A 26464-nucleotide genomic window follows, 5' to 3' on the forward strand; every position below is an offset into this window, starting at 1 on the left:
GCCGTCAACCACAACTCCACTCCGGCAGTGAGAGTGTCAGTGGTCATAGATCAAAGGAATCTTTGATGTCTTCTTGTCAAGGTGACGTCTCTCTCTTATTCTCTCTCAGAATTGGGACATTTCCTCAAACCCTGTAAACATTGAGGTAGGTCGAAGGTTCATCCTTTGACAAAGGAAACGATTTTGTGATAACTCTACTGTGCATTGTCCTGTCACCACCAAACTTCTGTCTCATGACCAGAGTCCAAGCCTGAACAGCTCTCTTTATATTTGTCTTCACTTAATTCAAAGTTTATGAATGTAACACTTTTCTGTAAATAAGTAAATTCACCACGTGTTAAACATCAATCAAGTCTCATACACATTCGCACATTGATCAATACATACATCAGTGTTATTATTAGGTTTCTGAGTAAATATCAGAAAATCCTTATGTCAGAAATGTCACATCTGTATCTATTCAAATGTTTATTTGTCGGGTATATCACAAGTTAGGTAAGGTTATCGACTTTTACTTTAGGAAGGATTGAACCCTGTTTTCATTTCTGATATGAAGTAATGTTATGCTGCGTTGACCTCCCCCTGCATTCACCTCTCGTGAGAAGCCATGTTTCGGTCTTGGAGGAGCTTCCAGCAGTTTAACTGCAAGCTCCAGGCTTTACAAAGACTCAACGTCCGTTCCAGACGGCTCTTCTGCACCTCCAGGATGAGCTGCTCACAGTTCAGGGTGGAGCGGGACACGTTCGGTGAGCTGAAGGTCCCAGCTGACAAGTACTACGGAGCCCAGACTGTCAGATCCACCATGAACTTTAAGATCGGGGGGCCGAGTGAGAGAATGCCCCTCCAAGTGATCAAGGCCTTTGGGGTCCTGAAGAAAGCTGCTGCTGAGGTGAACAAGGACTACGGCCTCAACCCACAGGTGGCAGATGCGATCTGCCAGGCTGCAGACGAGGTGGCAGCGGGTAAGCTGGATGATCATTTCCCTCTGGTGGTGTGGCAGACTGGGTCTGGAACCCAGACCAACATGAACGTCAACGAGGTGATCAGCAACAGGGCCATTGAGATCATGGGAGGGAAGCTGGGCTCCAAGGATCCCGTCCACCCCAACGACCACGTCAACAAGAGCCAGAGCTCCAACGACACCTTCCCCACCGCCATGCACATCGCTGCGGCCACAGAGGTCCACCATGTCCTGCTGCCCGGCCTGCAGGCTCTCCACGATGCTCTGGCTGCCAAATCCGAAGAGTTCAAAGATATCATCAAGATAGGGCGCACACACACTCAGGATGCTGTGCCGCTCTCACTGGGACAAGAGTTCAGTGGTTATGTCCAACAGGTCAAGTACAGCATAGCGAGAGTGAAGTCCGCCATGCCCCGGGTGTATGAGCTGGCAGCAGGTGGCACAGCGGTAGGAACAGGACTAAACACCCGAATTGGCTTTGCTGAGAAAGTGGCCTCCACCGTTGCTTCTCTCACAGGCCTGCCTTTTGTGACAGCTCCCAACAAGTTTGAAGCCCTGGCGGCCAACGATGCCCTGGTGGAGCTGAGCGGAGCCCTGAACACTGTGGCTGTCAGCATGATGAAGATTGCCAACGACATCCGCTTCTTGGGTTCAGGACCCCGCTCCGGCCTCGGGGAGCTCATCTTACCAGAGAACGAGCCGGGGAGCAGCATCATGCCGGGCAAGGTGAACCCCACCCAGTGCGAGGCCATGACCATGGTCGCAGCCCAGATTATGGGGAATCACGTGGCGGTCACCATCGGAGGCAGCAATGGACACTTTGAGCTCAATGTCTTCAAACCCATGATCATCAAGAACGTGCTGAACTCTGCACAGCTACTGGGCAACGCATCTGTCTCCTTCACCAACAACTGCGTGGTGGGGATCCAGGCCAACACAGAGAGGATCAACAAGCTCATGAATGAGTCCCTCATGTTGGTGACAGCACTCAACCCACACATCGGCTACGACAAAGCGGCTGCCATCGCCAAGACGGCTCACAAGAAAGGCACCACGCTGAAGGCTATGGCCATTGAGCTGGGATACCTGACCGAGGAGCAGTTCAACCAGTGGGTGAGGCCATGTGAAATGCTGGGGCCAAAGTAAACTCTAGAAAAACTCAGAGGACACTACTACACACAAAATACCTACTATATAAGCTGTGAGAAGTGTTTCTGTCCGATCAACAGAACTGTCTACACAAAACCTGAACATCTCTTATTTAATACAAATTGCGAATCCTCTGCTGTTGTGATGCAGCTTCTTACCGGTGCTAATCCAGCTCACTGTCATCGAATGTGGTTGAACTAAAGCATTTTCTTACATCTATAATGACTGAGCCACTGAGTTTTATTCAATTGGCCAAAAGTTGATAACATATGATGCAAAGACAGACAAAATGTTAAATCAAGTAGTACTCAAGTTATTTATGAATGATTTGTCACAAATTAAGCTGTATGTCTTAAATTTTGTTTTCAGTCAGCAATGCATAACTTTTGCATAAACCCGACGATTCACATAGATACAACTGTTTCTGTAGTAAAATGCAAATACACTGTTTGGTTCTGGTATTCGAAGTCTCACCCTGTGCCCCTCGTTTTAGATTTTACCCTCACTTCAGTTCCCTTATTGACTCTGTGCCATCTCAAATAATTCAACATTGACTTCTGTGCCTCGTTTGTTCTGGTTTACAGTTCCTGTATCGATTGTGCAAATGCGTCAGTTCAAATGCAAATCTATATAAAAAAAATATTTTCTGGCTTTCTGACATTTTTCTTGAATTGCCCACACACACAATGAAACATTAGCCAATATGCTTGGTCATAAAGGATATATTGTTTGTAAGATAAGGAAAAACTTGACAAAATGTATCTTTTCTCAAATCCTATATTGTATACACCAGGGACGGCAACAAAATCTAATTTTATTGTATATCGATAAAATAAGTAAATAACAAACATACACTTCCAGAGAGGGTTGTGTGAGATTTTTCTAAAAGTTTAATTTCATTTGTAAGTCGCTTTTAATGAAGTGTTGAATGTTTTATTGGAATACTGAGAAAGTTACATTTTATTATATTTTATTCGGCTTATATTATAACCCGTAATATTGCACATGTTGAAGTGAAATGAAAGCGAATTTAATTCTTATTCTTATTATTATTGTGACCAAAATGAATTGGCTTTTTGAGGGCTTTTTTCATGGCTGATTTGGTTTCAAGGCACACTAAACACATAGGTTTGCCTTTGAATTCTGTAAAAAAAAAAAAAAAAAAAAAAGAGAATCTGTTTCCCATCTTGACTGAAAGCTACAGTTCTCTTGGTCCAGTTTTCTTTTTTGGCCGTGCTCATGTCTCTCTTGGTCGCTGGCTGGAGTGGAGGAGGCCTTAGAGAAGCTTGCTCTTGGCTTTGCCAGCAACCTCTGTTGTGACCAGACTCATTACAACTGGGATCTGGTTCAGATGTGGTAATGGCCTGCTTGCTTCCAACACCAGCGCAACCAACAATTTATTGATAATTGGACATTTTCTCACAGGCCCCACAGAGTGAGCACAGGGGCCGCTGTTTTTACTGAGCTCCAGTTTTTTTCTTCTTGCAACTGCAACATGGAATAAAATAACTTATAACTTATTTCACCTCCAGTTTAGTTGATTGATTTGATTTATTTCATCAATTTGTTTTAAATTAAATGTATGTGCTTTATTTATTTTAAGGCTTTTATATTTGCTCTTGTCTTTATGTGTCTTTCTTTTGGTGTCTTGGATTGCTTTGTATATTTTCTATACTCACTTACATTGTAAATAAGGTAAAAAAAAATAAAGGTTGAGTGTTTATTTCCGCTTAAAATGCATATGCTTGAATTGTAACGATTTTATTTATTTCTTTTTGTTTCTTTTTTTAATGGACTGGCAATAAGTCTTGTTCTCGTTTTGTCACATGTTGTTAATAAAGTTTGTTTGAAAAAAAAGAAAGAAACGCCCAATGCTTAAATTCCTGGAGTAGACTTGACATGCGTGTGTATTTCTGCACTTACGTATGCAGGGGATGCATTCATCCACAACACTGTCCGCTCCAAAATCGACCACAGGGGTGATGTGAGTACTGTCCGTTTTTTAATGGTTTGCATGCTTCCGGGTATTACACGGAAGTCAGAAACGTGTGTATTCGTAACGCTCCGATTCCGTGGTTTTACTTCTCTTCTGTCACAAACTGTCACATCGAATGGGACATTTGTTCTGAACTGTCAGTTTATTTGCAAAGTCACGGGGCAAAGTCCATCGGGAGTTTACGCTTTAAATCCCGCTGAGACAGCATGTTCAGTCTGTACTTTTAATATTATAAGAACAAAAATATTACGCACAATAAAGCTATTATTGTGTACTTTTCCGAAGTAATAAGTCGAAAAAGTTAAAATAAAAATGAAAGTATACTGAGAATTATAAATAATAATATACAGTGTACGGTAGTGTATATTATGCATACTGAATATAAGAGTGAGTAATATGAAATATTGGAGTAAAATGATGCAGAAATTTGAAGTAATTATGCACGTGAAAAAACTGACTAATATTATGGGTATTAATAATATACGTTGTATGTTTTATTTGTATGGATGTATTTCATGCAATAAATGCAGCTTAAAGTCCTTTACGTACAAAATAGATGAAAATAAAAACGTGTTAAAATGTAATTCAAAATAAGAGGGCAGATGTTAAGATAAATATAAGAGGAAGTAAAATTAGATTGGCAAAGATGCATAAGCACACAAATAAGAAAAGTGATATCCTCTACCCTTAAGGTAACCCTCAACAAATGTATGAGCTTTCCATATGGCAGGAACAATGGTCCATTGGTTCATTTCCTACTAAAACATTAACTCGCCCTAATAAGCATTTGACACTACATACCATGTATCCCAGTTTATTTATAAGCCTGCAGGGGAATTTCTTTTTTTCAGTGATAAGTGCCACTCTCCATAACATTTGCACCTTCGTTTTAGAGCTACATGAGCTGCATGTCAAAATACCAAAACAAACAAGTAATTCACACAAACACTCAACTAACGATCCACTTTAATATAAAACAAATTGTTGCGTAAATGAAATATACATGAATTGAATAGCTGGTATCTTGAAATATCATGGAATACCACTGTGGTGTTGCTGGTAGTCGAAAAAACAAAGAATCATGACGTGATATTGGCTGCCATAATTGAAGCAGTGGGTGTATATTGTGTATAACAGTATATTACAACAGAGTCAACATTTGGTGTGGTTTCCTTTAGTGTTTCTGCTCCGACACCATGAAGTCAACATGCCTGCCAGCCTCTCTGCTGCTGCTGCTGCTGCTGCTCTTCTTGGAGATGAGCTGTGCGTCTCCCCTGGAAAGCAACAAGCCCAACTTTGTCCTGATAATGGTGGACGACATGGGAATTGGAGACCTGGGCTGCTATGGCAATACAACACTGAGGTAAAAAGATTTAGCTGGTTTTATTGACTAGTAATAAAAAAAGCAGCCAGTGTGAAGTACATTCAATGTACGTCAACTACCTTGTGAAGGCTACATCATGTGATTAGTTTATAAATATATATTCAAATTTGAAACTAGTTATTCATATGCTGCTATCTGGTCCTGTGCATATATACTCTTCAGTATTTACCTTCACTGTTCATTATGTATGTATCTATTTAGCTTCTGCATATATATTTATTCATAAGCTACCGTTTTTATTCATCTGCTGCCACCCTGTCCTGTACATGTATTATTATTCACTTAAACATTTAACACTGGAGGGCTTTTAGGAGATTATCTTTTACCTGAGTTTTAATGTTTATGTCAGAAACATAAATGGTTTCCACACTTTCTGTATATGCTCTTCAAAATAAAAACACCCCAGCGTTTCTGCTGACCAAATGCATTCTTTTGTTTAAAAAAAGGGGGGTTTATTGTGAATTATTTGCAAGAGAGAAAAATGCACGGCTTTATACTTTATAGAACTTACTTTATTTGAGAAAGCAGGACTACTTTAATACAAGAAAATACTCATTGTGATTGATTGAAAGCAGTTCTGAAGAGGTGAATTGGAGTTGAAAAAGGTTTTGGTAGAACATATAATAAATAATTTTTGTATTAAAAAATTCAAGTGTGTCGAAAGCTGAGCTTTATCAAGGTCACCTGCATTTTTTTGTTTCATATGAATAATTTCCTATTAGTTAATAAGTGGATCACAAGTTGGTGATGTATTTCCACTTGTCCCTCAGTTGCCCAAAATTTTTTGGGATGCCGGCGGATGAAGTTAATTTCTCAATGAACTTTGACTTTAAATAGTTTTCAGTAAAGCGGCTCTAAAGAGTCAGCTCATCCAATTATTTTCACTTCAATTGTGTGTATCAGAGAATTCTGCCCCCACACTTTTCAATGAGATCCTCTATTTAATGGGGAATATTTCTATCCATCCATTATTAGCCAGTCCCAGAAGACATTGGGTGAGATGCGTGGGAAAACCCAGGATAAGCAGGTCACCAGCATGGAAGTATTAAAACATGTATCTTCATTATTCTTCAGAGGAAGGTTTTGAAAAAGCTATATTTCTTTCTTCCTTTTTTGCTTGGACACAAGTTGTTTTTATTAGACACTTTTCCTCGAATTTTTGGAAATGCCTTTCAAGAAGTCCTGCATTCATCTCTTAATGTTGAACCTGCATGTGACTGGTGATGATATGTGCTTTTCCAGGACCCCCAATATTGACCAGTTGGCACAGGAAGGCGTGAAGCTCACTCACCACATCGCCGCAGCCAACCTGTGCACGCCCAGCAGGGCAGCATTCCTCACCGGACGCTACCCGATACGATCAGGCCAGTTCAAGGACGCTAACGCGGGGAAATCTTTACAGACTGACACGGTGCTTAATGTTCCTCTGCAGGCCAGGACCATGGGAAACACGACTGTTTAACACTGTCACATAAAACAGATGTTTACTCCACCTCCTGCAGGAAACCCATTTATTCCACGGCTGAATTATTTAACACGGGATTGTCATGAGGTCAACCCGCCTACAAGTTAGAGAGAGAGATTGTGGCAGCCTCAAATGCAGTAGCGTGTGGGGTCGTTTCATCCAATGGTTTCAAAGAAATGAGGGAATGACCCTGAAAGTCATCTGACAGCAGTTGTTGATGTGGGACCAAAGTATGTGAGAGCACTTCTGCAGCCAGAGCTTATGAGAGCAACGAGAACACTGCTAATTATTAGTTCTCTGCTCCAGTCGTTAGTCTCATGCATCCGCTCTCTTTCTCTACCTGTCTCCTCATAACGCACACAACGACTTGCTTAATAAACCAGTTTGACTGCTTATGAGTATAATTTTTCACGCAAGCTACCTGATCTCATAGCAGTGCAAGCGGAGTCAGTTTTAGAAGCGCCCAGTCTGTAGCCAGTCCCGTGTCACAGATCCCAGGTATGATGCTCAATGGGCAAAGGTCTAGAACGAGCTGCACCCCCCCCCCCTCCACTTGACGACATTTTTTTAGAAACGATAGATTCAGCGGACGGCAGTCAAGCTAGCTTCCAAAGACAAAAACCCACATCCTTTCCACTTACACATCATTTAATTGATCTCTATTTTTAGATTTAACAGGTCAAGCAAGCACTGTTGGACTTGCTTGCCCTAATGGGATGCCACTGCTTAGATGTTATGTTTTGTGGATTCAAATATGTTCATTTATTTTTTCTCTTCAACAGGTATAGCTGGTTTTCAATATCCTGGGGTCTTTGTATTTAATGCAGCATCCGGAGGTCTTCCCAGCCAGGAGATGACCTTTGCAAAGATTGCAAAACAACAAGGCTACGAGACGGCTCTAATAGGTACACTGCAGCCGTCTGTTCTTTCACATTTGCTTGAGCCGCAATGTGAGGTTCCTGGTATGACTTCTGTATTTCCTTGAATAAAAAAGGAGCTCATGTAGATGCCAGAATTTACAGTGTGAAGCCGTGCGTCTCTTGGTACTTCAAATTGTTCACGATAGACTCGCGGGACAGTGTGGGTTAACCTAATAGCATGGGCGCCAGAAAGAAAAGCAACATGTTCCCTTATGCACACATCCAGTGTGGCCCAGGGGCAACTGTCTTTACTCCACATCAGCTACACCATTAACACTGGTAACTGGTTTCATGTGCTGTGAAATGAGTGTATTCATCACTCTCCAGTTTTAGTGTCGTGGCAGATCAATGTCTTATGTTGTGACAGTAGTATATATAGTGATATAGCAAAATGGAAAATAATTTGAATAAATGATCAAACCAGCCACCAACAGGATTGACAGCTGGGTTTGAGTAAAAGCTGTGTTCACCCAGACAGTAGTAATGCAGGACTAAGGCTCCAATTATCACATGAAAAAAAAACGAAAAAAGTTTAGTCCATTGTTCTTTTTTTGGTTTCTTTTTTTGTCTTGGTCCCAGGAAAATGGCACCTTGGACTTAACTGTGAACGCAGAGACGATCACTGCCACCACCCCAGCGTCCACGGCTTCGACTACTTCTTCGGTATCCCGCTGACCAACCTGCGGGAATGCCAGCCAGGACACGGCGCCGTGATCAACCCCATTAAATATATACCATACGAGACACTGGCCATTGTATTGGTCACCGCAGCCGTACTCCACTACTTCAGCATCCTCACCATCCCCAGATGGCTGATTTGGAGCCTGCTGTCTCTGACCCTCGTGGCCACGGCTCTGTTTAGAGGATTCATGATGATCATCCCGTACATGAACTGTGTTCTCATGAGGGACCATAGAATTGTGGAGCAGCAATTCACGTCTGAAAACCTGACACAAGCAATGACTAACGAGGCCGTGGACTTCATTGAGAGGTACATTTCAGCTTTCCTGAATTACATTTCATAGAGAAGAAATAGAGAACATTTCTTTCCACAATAGGTTAAAGCTGCGATGAGTTTAATCTTATCTCAGTTATTGCACTCCTATGAATATTCATATGTAATGCTGATAGGTTAAACTCTATTTTCTGTTTTTGCAGCAACTCAGCGAAGCCTTTCCTGCTGTTTTTGTCTTTCATCCAAGTGCACACGGCCGTGTTTGCTTCGGCAGCGTTCAGAGGATCAAGCCAACACGGCCTCTATGGAGATGCCATCCATGAGGTGGACTGGAGTGTAGGTGTGTCAGCACCCACAACGTTATTTGCCATGAATATATAGACAGTGGCCGCTCGCCAGATTCTAATTTGTCAAGCCACAGCGGATGGGAACCTAAAACCTTTTTCACACTTCACAAGTTGGTGATATTACAAAGCTGTTGCGCCATTCGGGCTGAATTTTGTTGGCGAGAGTTGATTCGGACTGCAGCTATATTTTGTGAACCGTTTAAAAATATTTTTTTGGTCTCAAGTTTCATTTTTTCACACAAGCCTGCGTGTCTTTTGCTAAACAAGTGGTATTTGTGGGATGATGCCATGTTCCAGGATAACTGTTAACTGGGTGAAGGACGGTGGCGAAAAGCCTTGGTGGGCCTTCTCATATTTAGTTTTGTCTTTTTCCAGCTATGGGGCCTGACAGAAAATTGGGAAAGGAAAGTGAGTTTAACAACCTCTCCCTGTAAAACTACCGTCATGTTACGTCAAAATCTCCTCACAGTTCCAGGAAGTGCAACCCCAACCCAGCGGTATTGTGGCAAAAGACAACAGACTGCATTTTTAATCATCACTTTGCAGTGGAGCAGCAACCATTTAAATATTTACCACTCATTGTATTCCACCAAGTATGACTACAGCAGCAAAATCCTCGAGTGTGGGGAATTGAAAAAATCCTGTACATATCTTTCCACTGTTATCAGATTTAGGCTCACTTCTAGTGCATCAGACGGTCCTTCATTAATATAGCGTTTCGTTGAAAAAGGCCATTTTCTCTCTGCTCTTATTGCTGCTCAGTCTCAAGGACGGCCTCCGTACAATACCGCCCCACAATGGACTGAATGCAGGGGGCTGCTTTGCTAATGAACGTGTAATTACCCCAATTATTTTAGCTTGAGGAGTACTGTGTCAGCACAAAGGAGGGGGGCAATAATGGCTTAGTATTTTGCTTGCTGAATGCTACTTTCTTTTCTCCCTGCCTCTTGTGTTTGGCGAGGAGCTTTCAATTTGCACCCAGCGGCAAGAATCCTTACAAGGAATTAGTATTATGTATGTTACAATATCACTGGCCATTTACCCGAAGTTTATGGTCTGTTCTCAGGTCAGATGGTGAACACTCTGGAAAGACTCAAACTGAGAGAAAACACTCTGGTTTACTTCACTTCAGACCAGGGGGCTCATCTGGAGGAAGCCCTACATGGATCCAATGGAATATATAAAGGTACACGAGAGAAGTGTTTCTTTTCAGACCCCTGCCAGGCCTCTCACTGCCAGGTTTTTACCGTTTATGAAAATTATGAATTCTTTATATTGCCAGTGAGGCTATGCTCAGGAACAATTTGATGCAACCTTGAGATTCAATGTCCCTGAGCTCACAACACCTCCCTGAGTCTGAGATACACATTTAATGAACATGAACACTCATTTAACACATTAACAATTCATGTCCAGCTAAAAGATAATCCAGGAGGAGGCTGTGGAGGCGGCAGGAGATGAATGTGTGAAAGAAGAAGAGTAGGGGTGAGGACACAGAGCCCAGTATTCACGATGAATGAGTGCCAGAGGTGATGGACCACATATTTTGTGAGGACAAACACAATTTATTTGTAATTGGAAGGAGTACTCAACATGTGACTATAAAATGACTTCCATGCTTTCCGAACAAATACAAGGCTCCAATATAACGCGTCATAAGATAACTCAATGCATATTTCTCCATCAGCCTCTATGCACCATAGTACAATTAAAAATCAACATTAACCCTAATTCAAATTGTATATTTACATATGACATACAGCGAATACAAGCATTGGAGTACAGTGTAGCAATGAAATACAAAATCTCAACCATTGTTGTAACAATAACACCATAACGCTTACTTAAATATTCCTTAGAAGAAACGTATTCATCCCATATCCCTTTATCCACCATTGCTGTGTTAGGTACAACAACACGTCTATACATGTCCTTACCAGTAATCTGAATTGTTATTGACAGATTTAAGGGATGCCGGTGTTTCTGCAACAGTTGTTGAACGGAATTTGCCCTCAGGATAAATTGTAAAAATGTCACCGTGGTTTCTGCGCGCTGTGTAAATTGTATGTTCCTGGTCCACAAGCGGATTAATGTTCATACATCCATCCGTTCATAAGCATCATCATTACATTTAACTATAACTGTGAATTGTATTGAACACAATCCCTTTCTCCTTGCTTGACGTTATTCTCTGTAATTGCGTAGATCCCTCAAGGAAATTTTCCAGCAAGTGAAACACCTCTAAAAAACCCAAATGTTACAAAACTTTGTCTGTGATGAGACTGAAATCTAGATCCTGCAAACTAAGTATAATCAAAATAAGAATGTTTGTTTTATTCAGATCAGACGAGCGGTGCGTCCTAAGAGAGACAGCAACAGACTATTGTCTATGATTTAAGACAAGCTTCCCTGACAGAGGCTCACAGTGTGGACTCAGATTTGATGTAATCTTTCTGTTTGGACCCAGAAGACCGGATTCAAAGAGCAGCGAAAGCTTTTGTTATGCAGCCAAAGTCGGCAATGCTCTTTTATCTCTGCAAGTAGCCACTCTTAAGGAGCAAGTTGTTGCTTTAGTTACCAACCCAACGCTGGTTTTAGACTAGACATGCTGAGTTATGGCAGCTGGATGAGAAGTGCTTTCATGGATTTGTGTCCTTTTCCTTCTTCTGAGCAGCAGGGAAAGGCACAAACTGGGAGGGAGGGATCCGGGTCCCCGGGATTGTTAGCTGGCCAGGAAAAATCCCCGGTGGCGTAGAGATAGACGAGCCCACCAGCAACATGGACCTGTTTCCGACAGTGGTACACCTGAGTGGAGCTTCAGTCCCAGAGGACAGGTGAGGCCACGCAGCGGTGAGACAGCACTCCCTCCACACGTCAGTCAAAACTAGCGCAGCCGGAAATCTAGGTCACATTCAGAAGTGAGTGAGTCATTGGGCCCACAGTGAGTGAGATGCAGGCTCTGAGCAGAGCAAACAAGTTTACTAATGAACAGGGGGTATTAAGGATAACTCGGAGGCTTTGATCTGAGGGTTTCGACAGCCACGGTGAGTCACAATAATAATAGTACGTGATGTATCAATAATACGTGATGTATCAATTCCAGGGGGTTCTGCACGTGTTGCCTGTTTTATTTTAGCATGCTGCTTGGCTAATCCAGGGAACAACCAAAGAATGGAGCCATCCACTCCAAGCATAACTGAAATTCCATTTGTGCAGTAAATGGTTTAATGGTTAAATGGAACTTAACTGCAACACACAACATTGGTCCGGAAGCAAACAACCCTACAAACCTGCTGATATCAAATGCAGAAAGTCCCAAAAGTAGAGTAAAGTTGATGAATCAATCATCTCTTGAGAGGCAAATGGGTCAGGATAACTATACCCTGAGGGTCAGATGCCCGTTTTACATTTGTTACAGTTTGGCCATTATTTGGAGGAAAACGACAAAGGATCAATAAATGGATACCATGCATAGTTGGTATCCTGACAACACCCATTCACATGCTGAGCAGCTGAATGTGTTTGTGTCCTCGGCTCTGCAGGGAGATCGATGGTCATGACCTCATGGATTTGCTCCAGGGGAGAGTTGAAAGGTCCAACCACGAGTTTCTGTTCCATTACTGCAACGCCTACTTTAATGCAGTCCGATGGCACCCCCGAAACAGTAAGTCCAAACAATGACCCTGATTGATGAGTTATCCACAACATACATGTAAATAATCTGTATAAATATCTGGTCCAGGTCATCTGGAAATCAAGAAGATAAGATGAGATGTTACACCCACAGATATTCAGAATGAGGTAGACAAGAGAGTAAAAAAGGCAATAGAATAAAAATAAGAAAATTAAATAAAAACACAGATAATATGTAAGAAATATTGTATGTAGATAAATGTGCATGAGTAAAGTGCAATGGTACAAGATGATTGAATGAGGGTGTAAACTGCATTTGTGCGTTAAGTATGAGATATTAAAATGGACATTACCGAAGATATGCTGTTATAGTATGGCAGGTGTGATATAAAAATAAACATTCCATGTGATGTGTGTATGTGCGTATACCATAGTATACTAGTATAGCAGTATATTATATAGTATAACTATTTTAAGATGTGTACATATATACATTTTATTATTAATATATAAAGTACAATACAATTTGAATAAAACATGGTATGCAAGTATTTATAAATCAATCAAATCAAAATAGAGAAAGTAGAGGTAAGAAGTTGTGTTTTATTATATTATCACTACTTCTATTACTCTTATTCTTACAAATGTTAGTAATATTATCAGTAATATACAAATACAAATATCATGCATTATTTATCTATATTTATGTATATACCCTACTACTTTTTACTGTGTTTGAAAGCTCAATAAACATTAATAGTCTTCAATCAGCCATATACTTTGCACAAGGAAAATAGACTTAAAAAGTAAACTTGAAATCAATATCTTTTATATGCTTCAAACAACCTCTGGGGATAATGGGGGTTGCAATTCGGTTATTTTGGGGGTCGGCGGCTGAAAAGTTGAGAAACCCCTGATCTACGTGAGAGACTGTAGGAAAACACATAGGCTGCCTCAAGGCAATAAGTCACATTGAGTTGTTCCATTTCTAATTTCTGCAGGTAGCTCAGTGTGGAAAGCCTTTTACTTCACACCGAACTTCGACTCAGAGAACGCGACGACATGTGTCAACACACAAATCTGCTTTTGCACGCCGGGCTGCGTGACCTATCACGATCCTCCGCTCCTCTTTGACCTCTCGAAGGACCCGTCGGAGACCACGCCGCTGACGCCTGACTCCGAACCGGCCTTCGAGTCCATCGTGTCTGTGATGGCGGAGGCCGTGGAGAGGCATCGGAGATCGGTGAAGCCCGTGGAGAACCAATTATCTGTAGGGAATTTGATGTGGAAGCCCTGGCTGCTGCCCTGCTGCTCCACACTTGGACAGTTATGTCAGTGCCAGAATTAGCAGCATGAGCAGCAGGACCAGTAGGACCTCGCTGTACCTCGAACAGAAGGTCATTGCAGTCACATATGGGACCTCTTTCCATGAAAAATATCCTAGATACAATTCAAAATAAGATTTATTTGACATGTTATTCAGTAGCAGGTTGGATCTTTAGATATTTTGGGCTTTTCAATTCAATTTAATTAGGGCCCGGGCACTGACAGGCACTGACAGGTGAGGCCCTATTGAAATTGTAAGGATTATTATTATTCAGGCAAATGAATTGGCTTTTTGAGGGCTTTAACATGCTCAAATTCTTACCAAAATTTGCAGAAGGTTAGAAAGTGGTGAAAATGTACTTATTCTGGAGGAATTTTCAATGGGCGTCGCAAAATGGCTCAACGGTGACCCCCGGAACGTGTTCACATTGAACGATCTTCACAAAATTCGATACACATGTGTATCATGACCAGTCAAACAAAAAAGTTTTTAGATCCAATTGGAAAAACACAACAGGTGCCAGCTATATTCCATTAAATTTCATTTTAATTTGGTGTAGTGGAAATCTGAAAATAAAGATCGCACAACAGACCCCTCCGTGTATATTTTATTATTAGAAGCTTCAAACCTTTGTAAAGGGGTTGATACAGAGACAGAGTTACCGAGAGTCTGCCAGAGATTGACACAGTCTTTTTTATGCTCTTGATGTTATCTGGTGGGAAGTGGATGAAAACTTGATGTCCTATGCATTGATGTCCTGAGAAATGATAAGGTCTGAGAAAAAACTCTCTCATTTAAACAAATCCAGAGTGATGTTTTTCCTGTTTTGCAAAAGCTCTTGTATTATTGCCTGTTTAGACCTAAAATATTTGAGACCTAAAACCTGGCTCATTCTGTCTCACTCATCTCAGAATATTCCAAATGATGCCCAGCCCTTATTTGACACTGAGCATCTGATGATGTGAAGCATCATATAACTACATAATTAACAAACCCCTAAAAAAAAACATGAAATAGCTTTAGTATGTAAATCAAGAAGAAAACAGACACACATAGAGAGATGTACCCACTGTTTCCCCACTGGTATTATGTAAGCCCTCCTGTTGGTTCTCTTAATGAGTCTCAATTAAGGCTTCCCTTAAATTAAAGTTTCCACTCGGGGCTCAGCTTTTTTTGTACATTACATTTCCAGTTCTTCTTGTTGGAAAACTCACTCTCGGTAATGAAGCACTAAAGGGGCCTGCTGTATGGGAACAGGCCAAATGCCAAAAGAGAACGTTTGTTAGCATAATTATTCAGCTGCTGACTGAAAGGAGCCGTATGCACCTGCAATGTGCTACCGCCCTGATAAGTGTGTTCAAATCCACGGAAAAGCCCGAGAACGTCAGCTCACAGAGGAGAACACTTGCCAAGTGTGAGTCACTGCAGAGAGACAGTATGAAGGGTCACCAGAGGTGTCAAATAACGAAGTACAAATACTTAAAAATAGCCTTGTTACTCCTATTTAACTATTGGCTTGTTTTCATTTCGGTTTGTCATCGTTGGGTGCCATGCTCAACCAGAGTCGAATCAAGATTACAATACAGGATTGAGTCCAAAGGTCTCAAGGTCTCTTCCAATAAAGGTTATTGATAACATTCTACTGAAGTTTGACTTTTTGCACTATTACAATACTTATTGGCAACTAGTTATCATGTCTTCCGCTCCATGAAACGCATGTTAATGCTCAGTAGTACACATATGGTACTTTAATGTATTTGCATTGTAATAAAATGTGATCATTTTCAATGGGCAAGTATGCAGCTGAATCGGGTAGCCTAGTGCATCCCACATTTTTCAACATAACATTTTAATATAACATTATAGTCATAATGGCCTTTAGAAAAATGTTTTTTTTTGGAGGATGTGGTGTAGTGCACTGTAGGCCCCTGAGACGCGGCTTAAGAGTTTGTCCTTAATGGAAAAAAAGTTCCCCTTACATTACTTTTATACTTTAAGTAGTTTTGAAACCAGTACTTATACACTTTTACTTAAGTAAAAAGCTTGAGTTGATACTTCAACTTCTACAAAAGTCTTTTTAAACCCTAGTATCAATACTTCTACTTGAGTAAGGAATCTGAATACTTTAGACACCTCTGAGTGTCACCATGTACAACACCACTGATAACATTTCACAGGTCTGATGTGTACGCAAGTCGCACACGTGTATGTTGTGCTGCTGCAACTGCCTAACCTGTGGCCATATTTCTACAGTAGACGTCCCCGCTGAGCCCCAGTGCTGCTGGGAGATTCATCCAGCAGGTAGAAGAGCTACCTGATCAACAAGCTGATGCACAAACTCCTGCACTGCAAAAATAAACCTGTATCTCTCGAGGCTCTGAAGCAAAAACCCAATAACATAGATTATTTTCAACTGCATTACGAGCAGAATTTGTGCACATTCTCTGAGCTCTGTGTGACACTCCAAATTAAATCTGGAAGTATTTCAACCGGGGAGGCGTTCTTTAATGTCCCCATTATTTATTTATTTTTATTTCCCCTCCTCGGCAGAGAGGATGTTCAGCTTACTCACATCAACCAGTCGGATTTTGTTACGACCTGTGAGCCATTCACTTTATGATGATGACTGCAGTTATATGCCTCTGAAACTTGTTTTTTGTGAGATGACACAAAATTCAAATCAGGTCATCCATGTAACTTGTGCCAGATGTAATGAAATTCCCTATACTGGCAGTCCTGCCCTTGACCTTGGCACCAAAATCTATGAGTCCAAGTAAATAGTTGTATCACATTTTAAAACATTCCCTCAATTTGATCTTAATATATCACATTCAAGAAAAAATAAACATACTTCATAAGGCCCACCGTGACCTTGACCTTTGCCAAAATCAAATCCAAGTCCAAGTGAATGTTTGTGCCAAATGTGAAAGGTTTCCCTCAAGGAGTAGATATCTCATTCACTATGTGCTTTGGGAGGTCAAACTAACCTTGACCTTTGACCTCTGGTAATCAGATCATCCTTGAGTCCAAGCTGGGATTGGCTCCAGCTCTCCTCCATGACCCTCAAAGGACAAGCTGTAAAGACTTAGATAATAATGTAGATGGATTGATGCTTGTTTCAAATCATAATTTTACTTATTTCAAGTCTGCAAGGACTAAAAAAGAGAGAAAAACAATACATTGACTGACATTACAGAAAGCACTTGGGAAGTAAATGCGTATACATAAAGTATATGCAATGATTTTAACTGGAGCGACAAATTAAAACTAAAAATACCCTTTCATGGCAAACATAGTGGGTTTACCAGTGGGATCAGTTGTGTGTTTTTGAAGTTGTTAAGTGTCATTGAGCATCTCACTTCAAAATAAAACATATTATTATTATTTGACGTAAAAGATCCACAGGGAACCTTTAAGATCTGTGCTTTGAAAAACTTTAATCAAATATTTTATTCTTTATTCATTTGTACACAGTCTTTACAATTCATTTTCCTGGGTAGAAGTTAGTTATGGAAAGTCAACTTTGATTTAGCTGCTGTTACAGGAGCACATTTTTATGAATATGCCCGTCATTGTTACTCTGCCATGTTATCATTTCTGTATCAGATCTGCTTTACATATGTGTCTCATAATAATTGACACAGGATCAATAGAAAGTAGATATATAGAAGTTAAAGATGTCCCACCAGGAAGTGTCAGTGTCAAGAGGAGGGAAACGAGTACCATGATGTTAGGTTAATGTCATTTGCATGATTTCAAATTTAAACATTATAGCTCATTCTACAGCAGCTGACATTTCGGTGATAATAGTACAGCAGATCAAACTTCAATAATTCATGCAGCTTTTTTGTTCCTCCTGTAAATTCAACAGCTTCTTAAGATTCTCTGATCCCCCTTTGGTTGGTAGAAGTTGCTTTTTGATCCTTCGTCATTTTAGTTGCCTTCAGTGACAAAGCTTTTGGGAAACGTCTTTAGCTGAGGAAGGTTTGTATGATGGATCCTGCCATCTTCTCAGTTGAAAGATGCATTTGGGAAACCAGGCTCTAGTCTGTTCTGGAACTGCAAAAAAATCGGAGTCTCATGAGCTCCAGCTCAAATGGCTTAAAAAGGAACCGACGGAGAACCTGCTCTTGTCTCCTGACGCTGGAAGAAATCAAAAAATAACCCAGCGGCAGAGAAACCCCGTGGAATCGCCGGGCACTTCAAAGACGATGCTCCCTTCCCGCGTCCTAAGGGAGCTCCCAGGCAGCATTCATGACGGCAGCATGGACTTCCTGTGAAGTGCTGCGATATCCAATATTTTTTTTTCCCCCTCCGCTGCACCAAGCTAGGGGAAATTAAATGCCTCCTTGGAAAATTGATGAAGAGTACATGCTCTCATGAAGGCTTTTCATCATGCTCAGCTGCTGTCAGAGAGCAGAGGGAGATACCCAGTGTGTGTGTGTGTGTGTGTGTGTGTGTGTGTGTGTGTGTGTGTGTGTGTGTGTGTGTGTGTGTGTGTGTGTGTGTGTGTGTGTGTGTGTGTGTGTGTGTGTGTGTGTGTGTGTGTGTGTGTGTGTGTGTGTGTGTGTGTGTGTGTGTGTGTGTGTGTGTGTGATAACAGTTATCTGATTGAAGCTCACAATGATACACACTCTTTCATGCTCTGCTTTATAAATATACACTGAGGCCATCACAGATCGGTCTGCATGGAGCTGTTGAATCCATGTGCTGGTAGCTTCTCTCCAGCATCGCTTCATGGAGACACTATAAAACTAAAGTCACGCTGGAAATAGAATACAGTAAAATCAATCAAATCTGTCATTTCGGCGAATGATATTTGGCTTCGTGCTCGTTCGTAAGAGCAAGTTCTTTCCATGAGTTTTGTTTTTTTCCCGTCAGCTCATCCAGTCCTCTCTCTTTAGGAACCTCACGGCGTCATCGAAACCTTGTTCGCATAAGAAGTGCATGCCGCTGGTTGATGGAGGGAACAGAGCCTGGTTCAGACGTTTGATGTTCTCCATGGAGAACTGAGGAGACCAAAGACAACAGCACAGTGAGAGAAAGTGTCCTTAAAACTCCAGGCCTTTGTTTCCACTTAAAAGTAACAAACAGTATATATTATTTAAGAAATGGAAATAACTCCCAAATTTACACGAGCCGTGAATCCCCATGTGCCTAGATTTTATTAGGGCGACCGCTACTTTATGTGTGAATGTCTGCTTTTCAGGGTCGGGTCTGCTAGATTTCAAATGACTCTTTTGAATATAGTTGTGATTTTGTCGGCTTATGTTTTGATGTATTTTTGTCTTGAGGTTTATCTTGAGTTTCTCAGCATGTTCTGGATTGACAGTATGGAATACACCGCTGTGTGTGGCTCATCGATGCATTTTTATACTTCTTGGATAACGATAGAGCTCTATGGCACGGAGGAGGAAGACCTGATATTTATGGACAAAGAAAATATAAAATTTCCCTTTCACACCATCATTTGCAAGATTGCTAGAAAAACACTGCAGCAACTGATACAACTTAATTTCCTGATTAAAATAGTCCTTAAGAAATCAGGTGTTTCCTCCTGTTTGATAAACAATTTGAAGAAATTACTTGGTATGTTTAAAAAATGTAAAAAAATATCTTGAATCACTTGCAGATGCAGTACACAAGGGATGCGAGGCAAAATGTGTTGAGCCATTAGATCACATACGAAGTCTAAAGCCCTTTTGATGAGGGAAAATGCGTCAGACTCTTTTGTTTTAATGGTTCCATATGGTTTCAACACTATGATCTAATGCATGTTCCCCAGTGAAGCGTTTGAAATGATTAACCAACTAACGACTTTCGATTAGGCATTGCTAAATGTGTTTTATCCCTGATGGGGTTTGCTTTTAAGGCTGATGCAAAATGAAACACACCACCCAGACAGTGAAATGAGACCACGGTCCGTGTGGGGCTTATTAAAATGTGTCCTGTGTCACGTATTCAGCTGGATGTGTTTTCAGGCCCACTCCCACACAATAAGGATCACTGCTGGAATGTCTCTCTGATCCCAAACTAAAGAACTCCACATTGACTGTTGTTTTGTTTTTTCCCCCATTGGGGTCATCACGGTGACACAAACGTCATGCTTAACAATAGCGTGTTCGAATGGTGCCACATCTTTAGAAACACACAAAAATACACCTAGAACCCTTATGTCAGACTCCCCTTTCTCTCAGACCAATTTGATGCAACAATCCACTACTCACCATAACGTTCATGTTGGCCAGCCTGAGATGAGTGTTGAAGTGCCCACTGTGGACAGGACACACATCCTGCAGTCCAGCAAAGGGAGACACGGTGATGGTTCGCCCCACAGGCAGAATTGGCAGGCTGTCAGTGAACCCTCCATCAATCCATTTCTGATAAAAAAAAAAAACAGAGTCTGTGAAAACTGCCGGTCGGAGGGGTGATAAAATATCTAGGGGTTGGGTTTCTCTCTATATCACTGTCAGGTCTTACTCTCTGTAAAGAGACAATGTATGTATGATCTGATGCTTTATGTAAGATCGGATATGCCATCTTGTTACTTTTAATCAAGGTACTAAACTAAAGTTTTAGATGACATTGCTCCTGTTAAAATCAAAGTGCTGCTAATAAAACTAAAAGTCCTTGGGTAGTTGGTGAATCGATAGGGAGGAGGAAAAGGAACTGAAGAAGAGTACAAATGGCGTAAAACCAAACTTTTAGAGCATCGCAACAGCTTTAATTATTTATGCCTCAGTAATTAAAAAAGCAAGGCAAGCACATTTTGGAAAAGATAATAAACAAAAAACTATCTCTACCATAGATCAACTATTAAATAACTCTATAAAATATTCTTATAATTGCAAAGAACAGAAACAGCCAAAAAATTACTGAAGAATAAATAATGACAATGGTATTCTGTCTATTTTAGTACTACAGGATTTGAGTGCGCCATTCGACACAATCGGTCATAATATTTTAATGAAAATATTAGCATTATATTATCATACCCTAAAGGATGTGATATTTGCATTCGTCTTGGGAAATTTGATCTCATGTGGTGTACCCCGAGGATCTATTTTAGTCACTTTAGGTCCAAACATCTACTGTGTAAAGGCCCTCTCAGCTTAATATGCTCATGTTTTTATTGTATCCTGATTTTTGTGAAATGAAGCATTTTAATTGGGAGTTGTATGTTGGCATGTCCCTAGATTGACACAGTATAATGGTTTTCCTCAGTACCAATTAGAAACAGAGAGACCATTATGTTTTTGGGGAACATCAAACTTCACAACAAAGACATTTGTTGGGACTTTTATTTTGGAATTTATCCAACTGGAAATGGTAAATATGCCTTATTACGTGTGTTCTTACACTCGGACCAATCCAAAATACACATGTGTCACTATATTGTTTTCTTAAAATCTATCAATCTTTTCTAAACAATGATACCAAGTGCTTTACAAAGACAAAAAAGCACCAGTCAGACTTCAAATAAGAACAAGTCAAAGCAACATAACTGGGGACTCTCTACAAAAATAGGCAAGATTTGCTCTAAAGTTGCTCAAGGGAAATGTCAGTCAATACGACAAACACCCCCCTGATGATGTAATAGAAACTGTAAGAACCAACTCATTTTGAAAGAGCAAAGGCCAATGGGAAGATGAACTGGCTGATGTAGCCTCAATCTTGTGTCTGAGCCAAAAATCTTAAATAATAGATAAAGAGCAAGCCAGTGCACACACACACACACACACACACACACACACACACACACACAGAGGAACATTTTGTCCGCCATGTTTGTGTGTGTACGTGTGGAGCAGTAAGCAATGGAGGAAGGCAGACAGCCAAAGAGAAGGAGTTAATGCAAGAGGCTCAACAATTACCTTTCCTCATCAACACAGGGCCCATTGGACCGGCTGTAATTTGTAGAGATGCAAGTATCAAGATAGAGCACTTGCACAAAGATGGAGGAGTGGACAGAGGCACGGTAACAAAGACAGATGTTTCAACTGGAGCCCACAATCACCCTGCCTTACTCCTTTCTTTCTCTTCTCTCCCTCTCTCTCTAACCTTCTCGCTCTCTTCTCCCGTTTGCAGTCCATCTTTCACACTCTTGGCGAGGCATGCTGGCACTGGGGCTTTCACAGCTACTGCATTTTAGTAGTTTAACAGTCAACTCTTTCAACAAACGTCATAGACTAGTCGATTACTCATGGGAGATGATGCGTGCGCATGGTTAAAAGCGAGGATATCTCTGGCCTTCAAGTCAAACATGACAAACCAGGCCTATGAATTATCGACTACTTTTAAACAACAGCACCCCCTGCTGCATGTCTGCGATAGATCCATTATTGCACAGGGCTAAAACCACGAATGGACGACTAGTCTACAACAATGCACAGTTTCAACTGGTGGTTTTGATTATCGAGTATTAGTCAAGTAGTTTGTGCTAACCCAAGTTAACATGTATCTAAACAAATGGACACCTTATTGTGTTGATGTGTAATGTGTGTGTCGATTTGGAAGGTCCTGGCAGATGAGTACATTGGTTCATTTGTAGGCGTCATACGCAATAGTAAAGGGTTGTACTTTTCAATTCAAGTTTTTAGGTATTGCCTATACTTGGTACAGGTACTTTGCATTCCAAACACTAGTCACTGCAATTCATAATGGAGCAATGTATTGGAGGAGAACCACAAATACTGCACTAGAAGCCAAATTTGAAGAACTCTGAGACTTTTCTCTGGACAAACAGTGAATGAGCCCATTACCTGTCCCCTGAATTCCACTGGTTTGAGTCCAGCATAGACAGGAACAAAGCTGCTGGCCAGTAGAGCCTGGAGAAGTTACAAGGGGAAATACATTAAACCAGTAAATACTCACAAGAGGCAATGCTCCTTCAGCAGGCGGTGGCTGTACATTGAATGTTTTGGCCCAGTCAACATCTAACATGAGTGACTTTGTGTAAATGTACCATAAAGTAGATTCAAAGATCACAGTTAGTGCCTCAAATGCTATTAGTGGCATTGCTGATGATATTACATTACTTCATTACACAGGTATTGACTTTGTTAGTGTCACTTTCTGTTCAAAGCAGTAAAAAGTAAACACTAAGCTGAAGAGTGGACAGAAACGAGGACGTAAGACAATCATAAACATTTATGAGAGCGTTTTAAAGTGAAAGGATCAGCGAGTGTGGGTGTGTACCTTTATGAGCTCCTCCCTGGAGGTGAACCTCGACACAATGTGGTTCCTGCCACTTCTGGAGTGTGTTATTGAGACGTGGAGGCGGTCCGTGGCCAGACTGTGAGCGTCACCGGGTAGAATCTCCTCCATCCCCTCCCTGGAGAGCAACAACACACTGATGCTCATTTGTCAGGTTTTCACCAATGTCCCCACAGTGTCTCATAAACACAGTTTCACGTAATTAAAACTACAGACTCACCAAAGCATATTAAAGAAGGATGTAACGACATGGTCAGCTCATTTGATTTGAACTCACAACACTGAGATCACAGTTTAATTCACTTTTTTTGTTTTCATTAAAAAGTATGTGTTTTGACATTTGTGTAAACCCTTGATATTCACTGGATACAGCTCAGTAAGATGAAACAGATGCTTTGTGGTTCTACTCTTGACAAATTGGCCAATTTTATTCAATTTCAACAGAGAGGACGATCATGCTCAAAACATTGTTGTACTCTGCTAATAAATGCAGATTGGTCAGATGAGGATCTTCGGCTTATGATTGGACACTGTTGGCAGCCAATTGTAAATCCGACTCATGTTGCAGATGCTTACTGGTGATGGTTGAATCAATAACTTCATTCCACTCTGTAAATATCCAATAAATGTTTGTGTTTGTGGTGCATGACGTCACAAACACTTGAAGAAAGGTGTTTCCCTACAAAGCTAATCAAATTTAGTATATGCCCTTTTATAAATTATAAAAATAAAATTGGTATAATAGTTAAATTCCTGACTAAATGATTTCCAAAATTATAAAAAATGTATCCTCAGGTTGTGGGTACCAAATTCTTCTTTGTGGGAACTATTGGGTTTCCCCACCTTCCAATGTAATTGGTGTTATATAAATAAAATAGAATTGAGTAAATACCGTAACGTCAGCATGAAGTTGTATCCTGGTGTCATGGCGCCGAGCTGCTGTGCTCTCACATTCTGAGCAAACCTGTAAGTGAAGTCTTTACACTCCTGGAAGACGGGGAAACAATGATCACATCTCACTTCCTGACACATGGTTTACGAAGTTGTGTTTAATGATTTTAGGCCACATTCACAAGCTGATCTGTTCCGGAACAGAACACATATCTGACCTCCAACTTGTCGGGGGCCGTGATCATCACAGCAGCCACCAGGGCCCCGGCCGAGGCCCCTGCACAGGCCCCGAGGGAGCCAATCAGCTGGTTGCCATGGCGGAGGAAGGCTCCCACGGCCCCCAAGTGGTAGATCCCCAAGAATCCACAGGCGGCAAAGGACAGATTCAGGACCGTCATAGTCAGCACCTACACAGACATGACCACACATAAAATATATAAATATTTTTAGCATCCAATTAATCAATCACAAAATGTTAAAGTACAAGTGTTTCTCCCTGAAAATACTAATAAAGGTCATTAGAATGCAGTGCTGAGAGGCCCCACACACACATACATTGTAAACACACACGCATACAACATACTAAGTAGCTTACTTAAGTAGCCTAAGTTATATAGGCAATCAATCAAATGTTATTTGTATATCCCTGTTGGGACCCTGAGGTGCTTGTATCTACTGTGCCTGTGGAGCTCTCTCTCTCTCTCTCTCTCTCTCTCTCTCTCTCTCTCTCTCTCTCTCTCTCTCTCAAAATATAAACAAGAATCGATTTTTTTTTCTGGGTCGTAACAATCCCATATTCAAAAATCCCAATTTGTTTCATATAGTGCAACATACTCTGTCCTCATACCTCAACAAGAGTATAAGGAAAAAATTGTAAAAAAAACATTTAACAGAAGAAAAGAATATATAGAAACCTCAGAGAGAGCCACATGTGAGGGATCCTTCTCCCAAGTGGGACAGAGATGCAAGAAGAAGCCACTTGCTGTCGTATGAAGAAGTGTTCCCCAGCATTGATTTATTTCATCTACTCATTTATTTAAATCCGTCGTATAATTTATATATAACCGCTGTAACCCACTTAAGTTAGCAAAATCTCTTTCATAATGTGCAAATGAATTGCCATTATGACGACTGTATACTATTATTATCAGAATTATTATTATTGGATGCTTACAGGGCTTACATATGAGCGTTACACAACTGTCCCTCTCCCCCTCCCCCCTTATGTATGTTGTGCACAGGCATCAGCTGTAAAGAAGCATGGGGTGGATTTATTGTGCTCAGGTCCTGTCATACAAGCCACTGAGTCAGCACCTCTGTATGTCTGTGGGAGAACAGCGCAGGATGACGTAGATTACAGCTCCTTTGAAAACATCCCATAATGCACTGATAACGCCACACAGCTTCTGTTGCAGATATATAGATCACAGAGGCTGTGGTGACACGTGTATAGACATGTTATAACCTTCCGCCACAACTGGGTCTACAATCAGTGCACAGGCTAAGCGCTAAAGGCTGCGGAGGAGAGGACGTACCGTGAATACGGTCCGAAACCCTCCGATCTGATTGGCTGCTCGGTTATCACATTCGTTACCGGTGGATAATTTAACATGACAGAAAGAACTTCTGTTGATAGAAAGTCCAGGATTCACTTTAGCTGCGCCCCGCGGAGCGGAGGAGCACGCTGAACCTGTTCCGCTTCTGTTTACAAAATAAAACCACGTTTCAAAATAAAACTACGGTGGCCGAGAGAACTCAACGAGCTGCAAATTAAGGGCATCCATTGGACGACACTGGTGCAAAAAGTCGCAACACATGCAAATACAGGAAAAACATGAAACAAAATCTAAATCATATATTTCTACCGAGCTCTTTCTTCACAAATGTAAAACTGCATAAAGCAGTTGCATAATATAATAAATACTTGCATTCCTCTAATATGAATATGAATTAAACTAGCAAGACTTAACCACCTCACTCCATTTCAAGGCATATGTGACTCCTCTGGGAGATTTCTGGAGTTATAGATGTTCATTACATGATTCAAGGATTTTATGAAACAGCCATGTTTCCCCTTTCAAACAATCATTACAAGGGAGTTTGCAGGAGCGCTTTATTTAACAGCATAGCATGGCCCATTCTGCAGGTTAGCTCTTAATTTTGATCAGGAGTTCCCCCAGCATGTGGAATCCTCTATAATGTGCGCTTCACACAAGGACA

At 41.0% G+C, this 26464-nt stretch overlaps 3 protein-coding genes across 3 annotated transcripts; 2 read left to right on the forward strand and 1 right to left on the reverse strand.

The window, feature by feature from the left end:
• Positions 1–607: 607 nt before the first annotated feature.
• Positions 608–2107, forward strand: LOC132996869 (fumarate hydratase, mitochondrial-like). The gene has a single exon (XM_061067233.1). It carries the CDS (start codon positions 608–610, stop codon positions 2105–2107), a length of 1500 nt encoding a protein of 499 aa, XP_060923216.1.
• Positions 2108–3977: 1870 nt separating this feature from the next.
• On the forward strand, positions 3978–15774 carry sts (steroid sulfatase (microsomal), isozyme S). The gene is made up of 10 exons (XM_061066754.1): positions 3978–4094; positions 5285–5469; positions 6733–6854; positions 7738–7860; positions 8455–8866; positions 9034–9170; positions 10244–10363; positions 11852–12011; positions 12720–12841; positions 13812–15774. The coding sequence occupies exons 2-10, from the start codon at positions 5303–5305 to the stop codon at positions 14156–14158; spliced, it is 1710 nt and encodes a 569-aa protein (XP_060922737.1). The 5' UTR covers positions 3978–4094; positions 5285–5302; the 3' UTR covers positions 14159–15774.
• Positions 15775–18770: 2996 nt separating this feature from the next.
• Positions 18771–25935, reverse strand: pnpla4 (patatin-like phospholipase domain containing 4). The gene is made up of 7 exons (XM_061067040.1): positions 25780–25935; positions 24463–24651; positions 24246–24340; positions 23336–23471; positions 22900–22965; positions 20365–20517; positions 18771–19146 (listed from the first exon to the last, which is right to left on the reverse strand). The coding sequence occupies exons 2-7, from the start codon at positions 24640–24642 to the stop codon at positions 19015–19017; spliced, it is 762 nt and encodes a 253-aa protein (XP_060923023.1). The 5' UTR covers positions 24643–24651; positions 25780–25935; the 3' UTR covers positions 18771–19014.
• Positions 25936–26464: the final 529 nt, after the last annotated feature.

This window comes from Limanda limanda, chromosome 23, assembly GCF_963576545.1.
Source record: "Limanda limanda chromosome 23, fLimLim1.1, whole genome shotgun sequence".
Taxonomy (NCBI): domain Eukaryota; kingdom Metazoa; phylum Chordata; class Actinopteri; order Pleuronectiformes; family Pleuronectidae; genus Limanda; species Limanda limanda.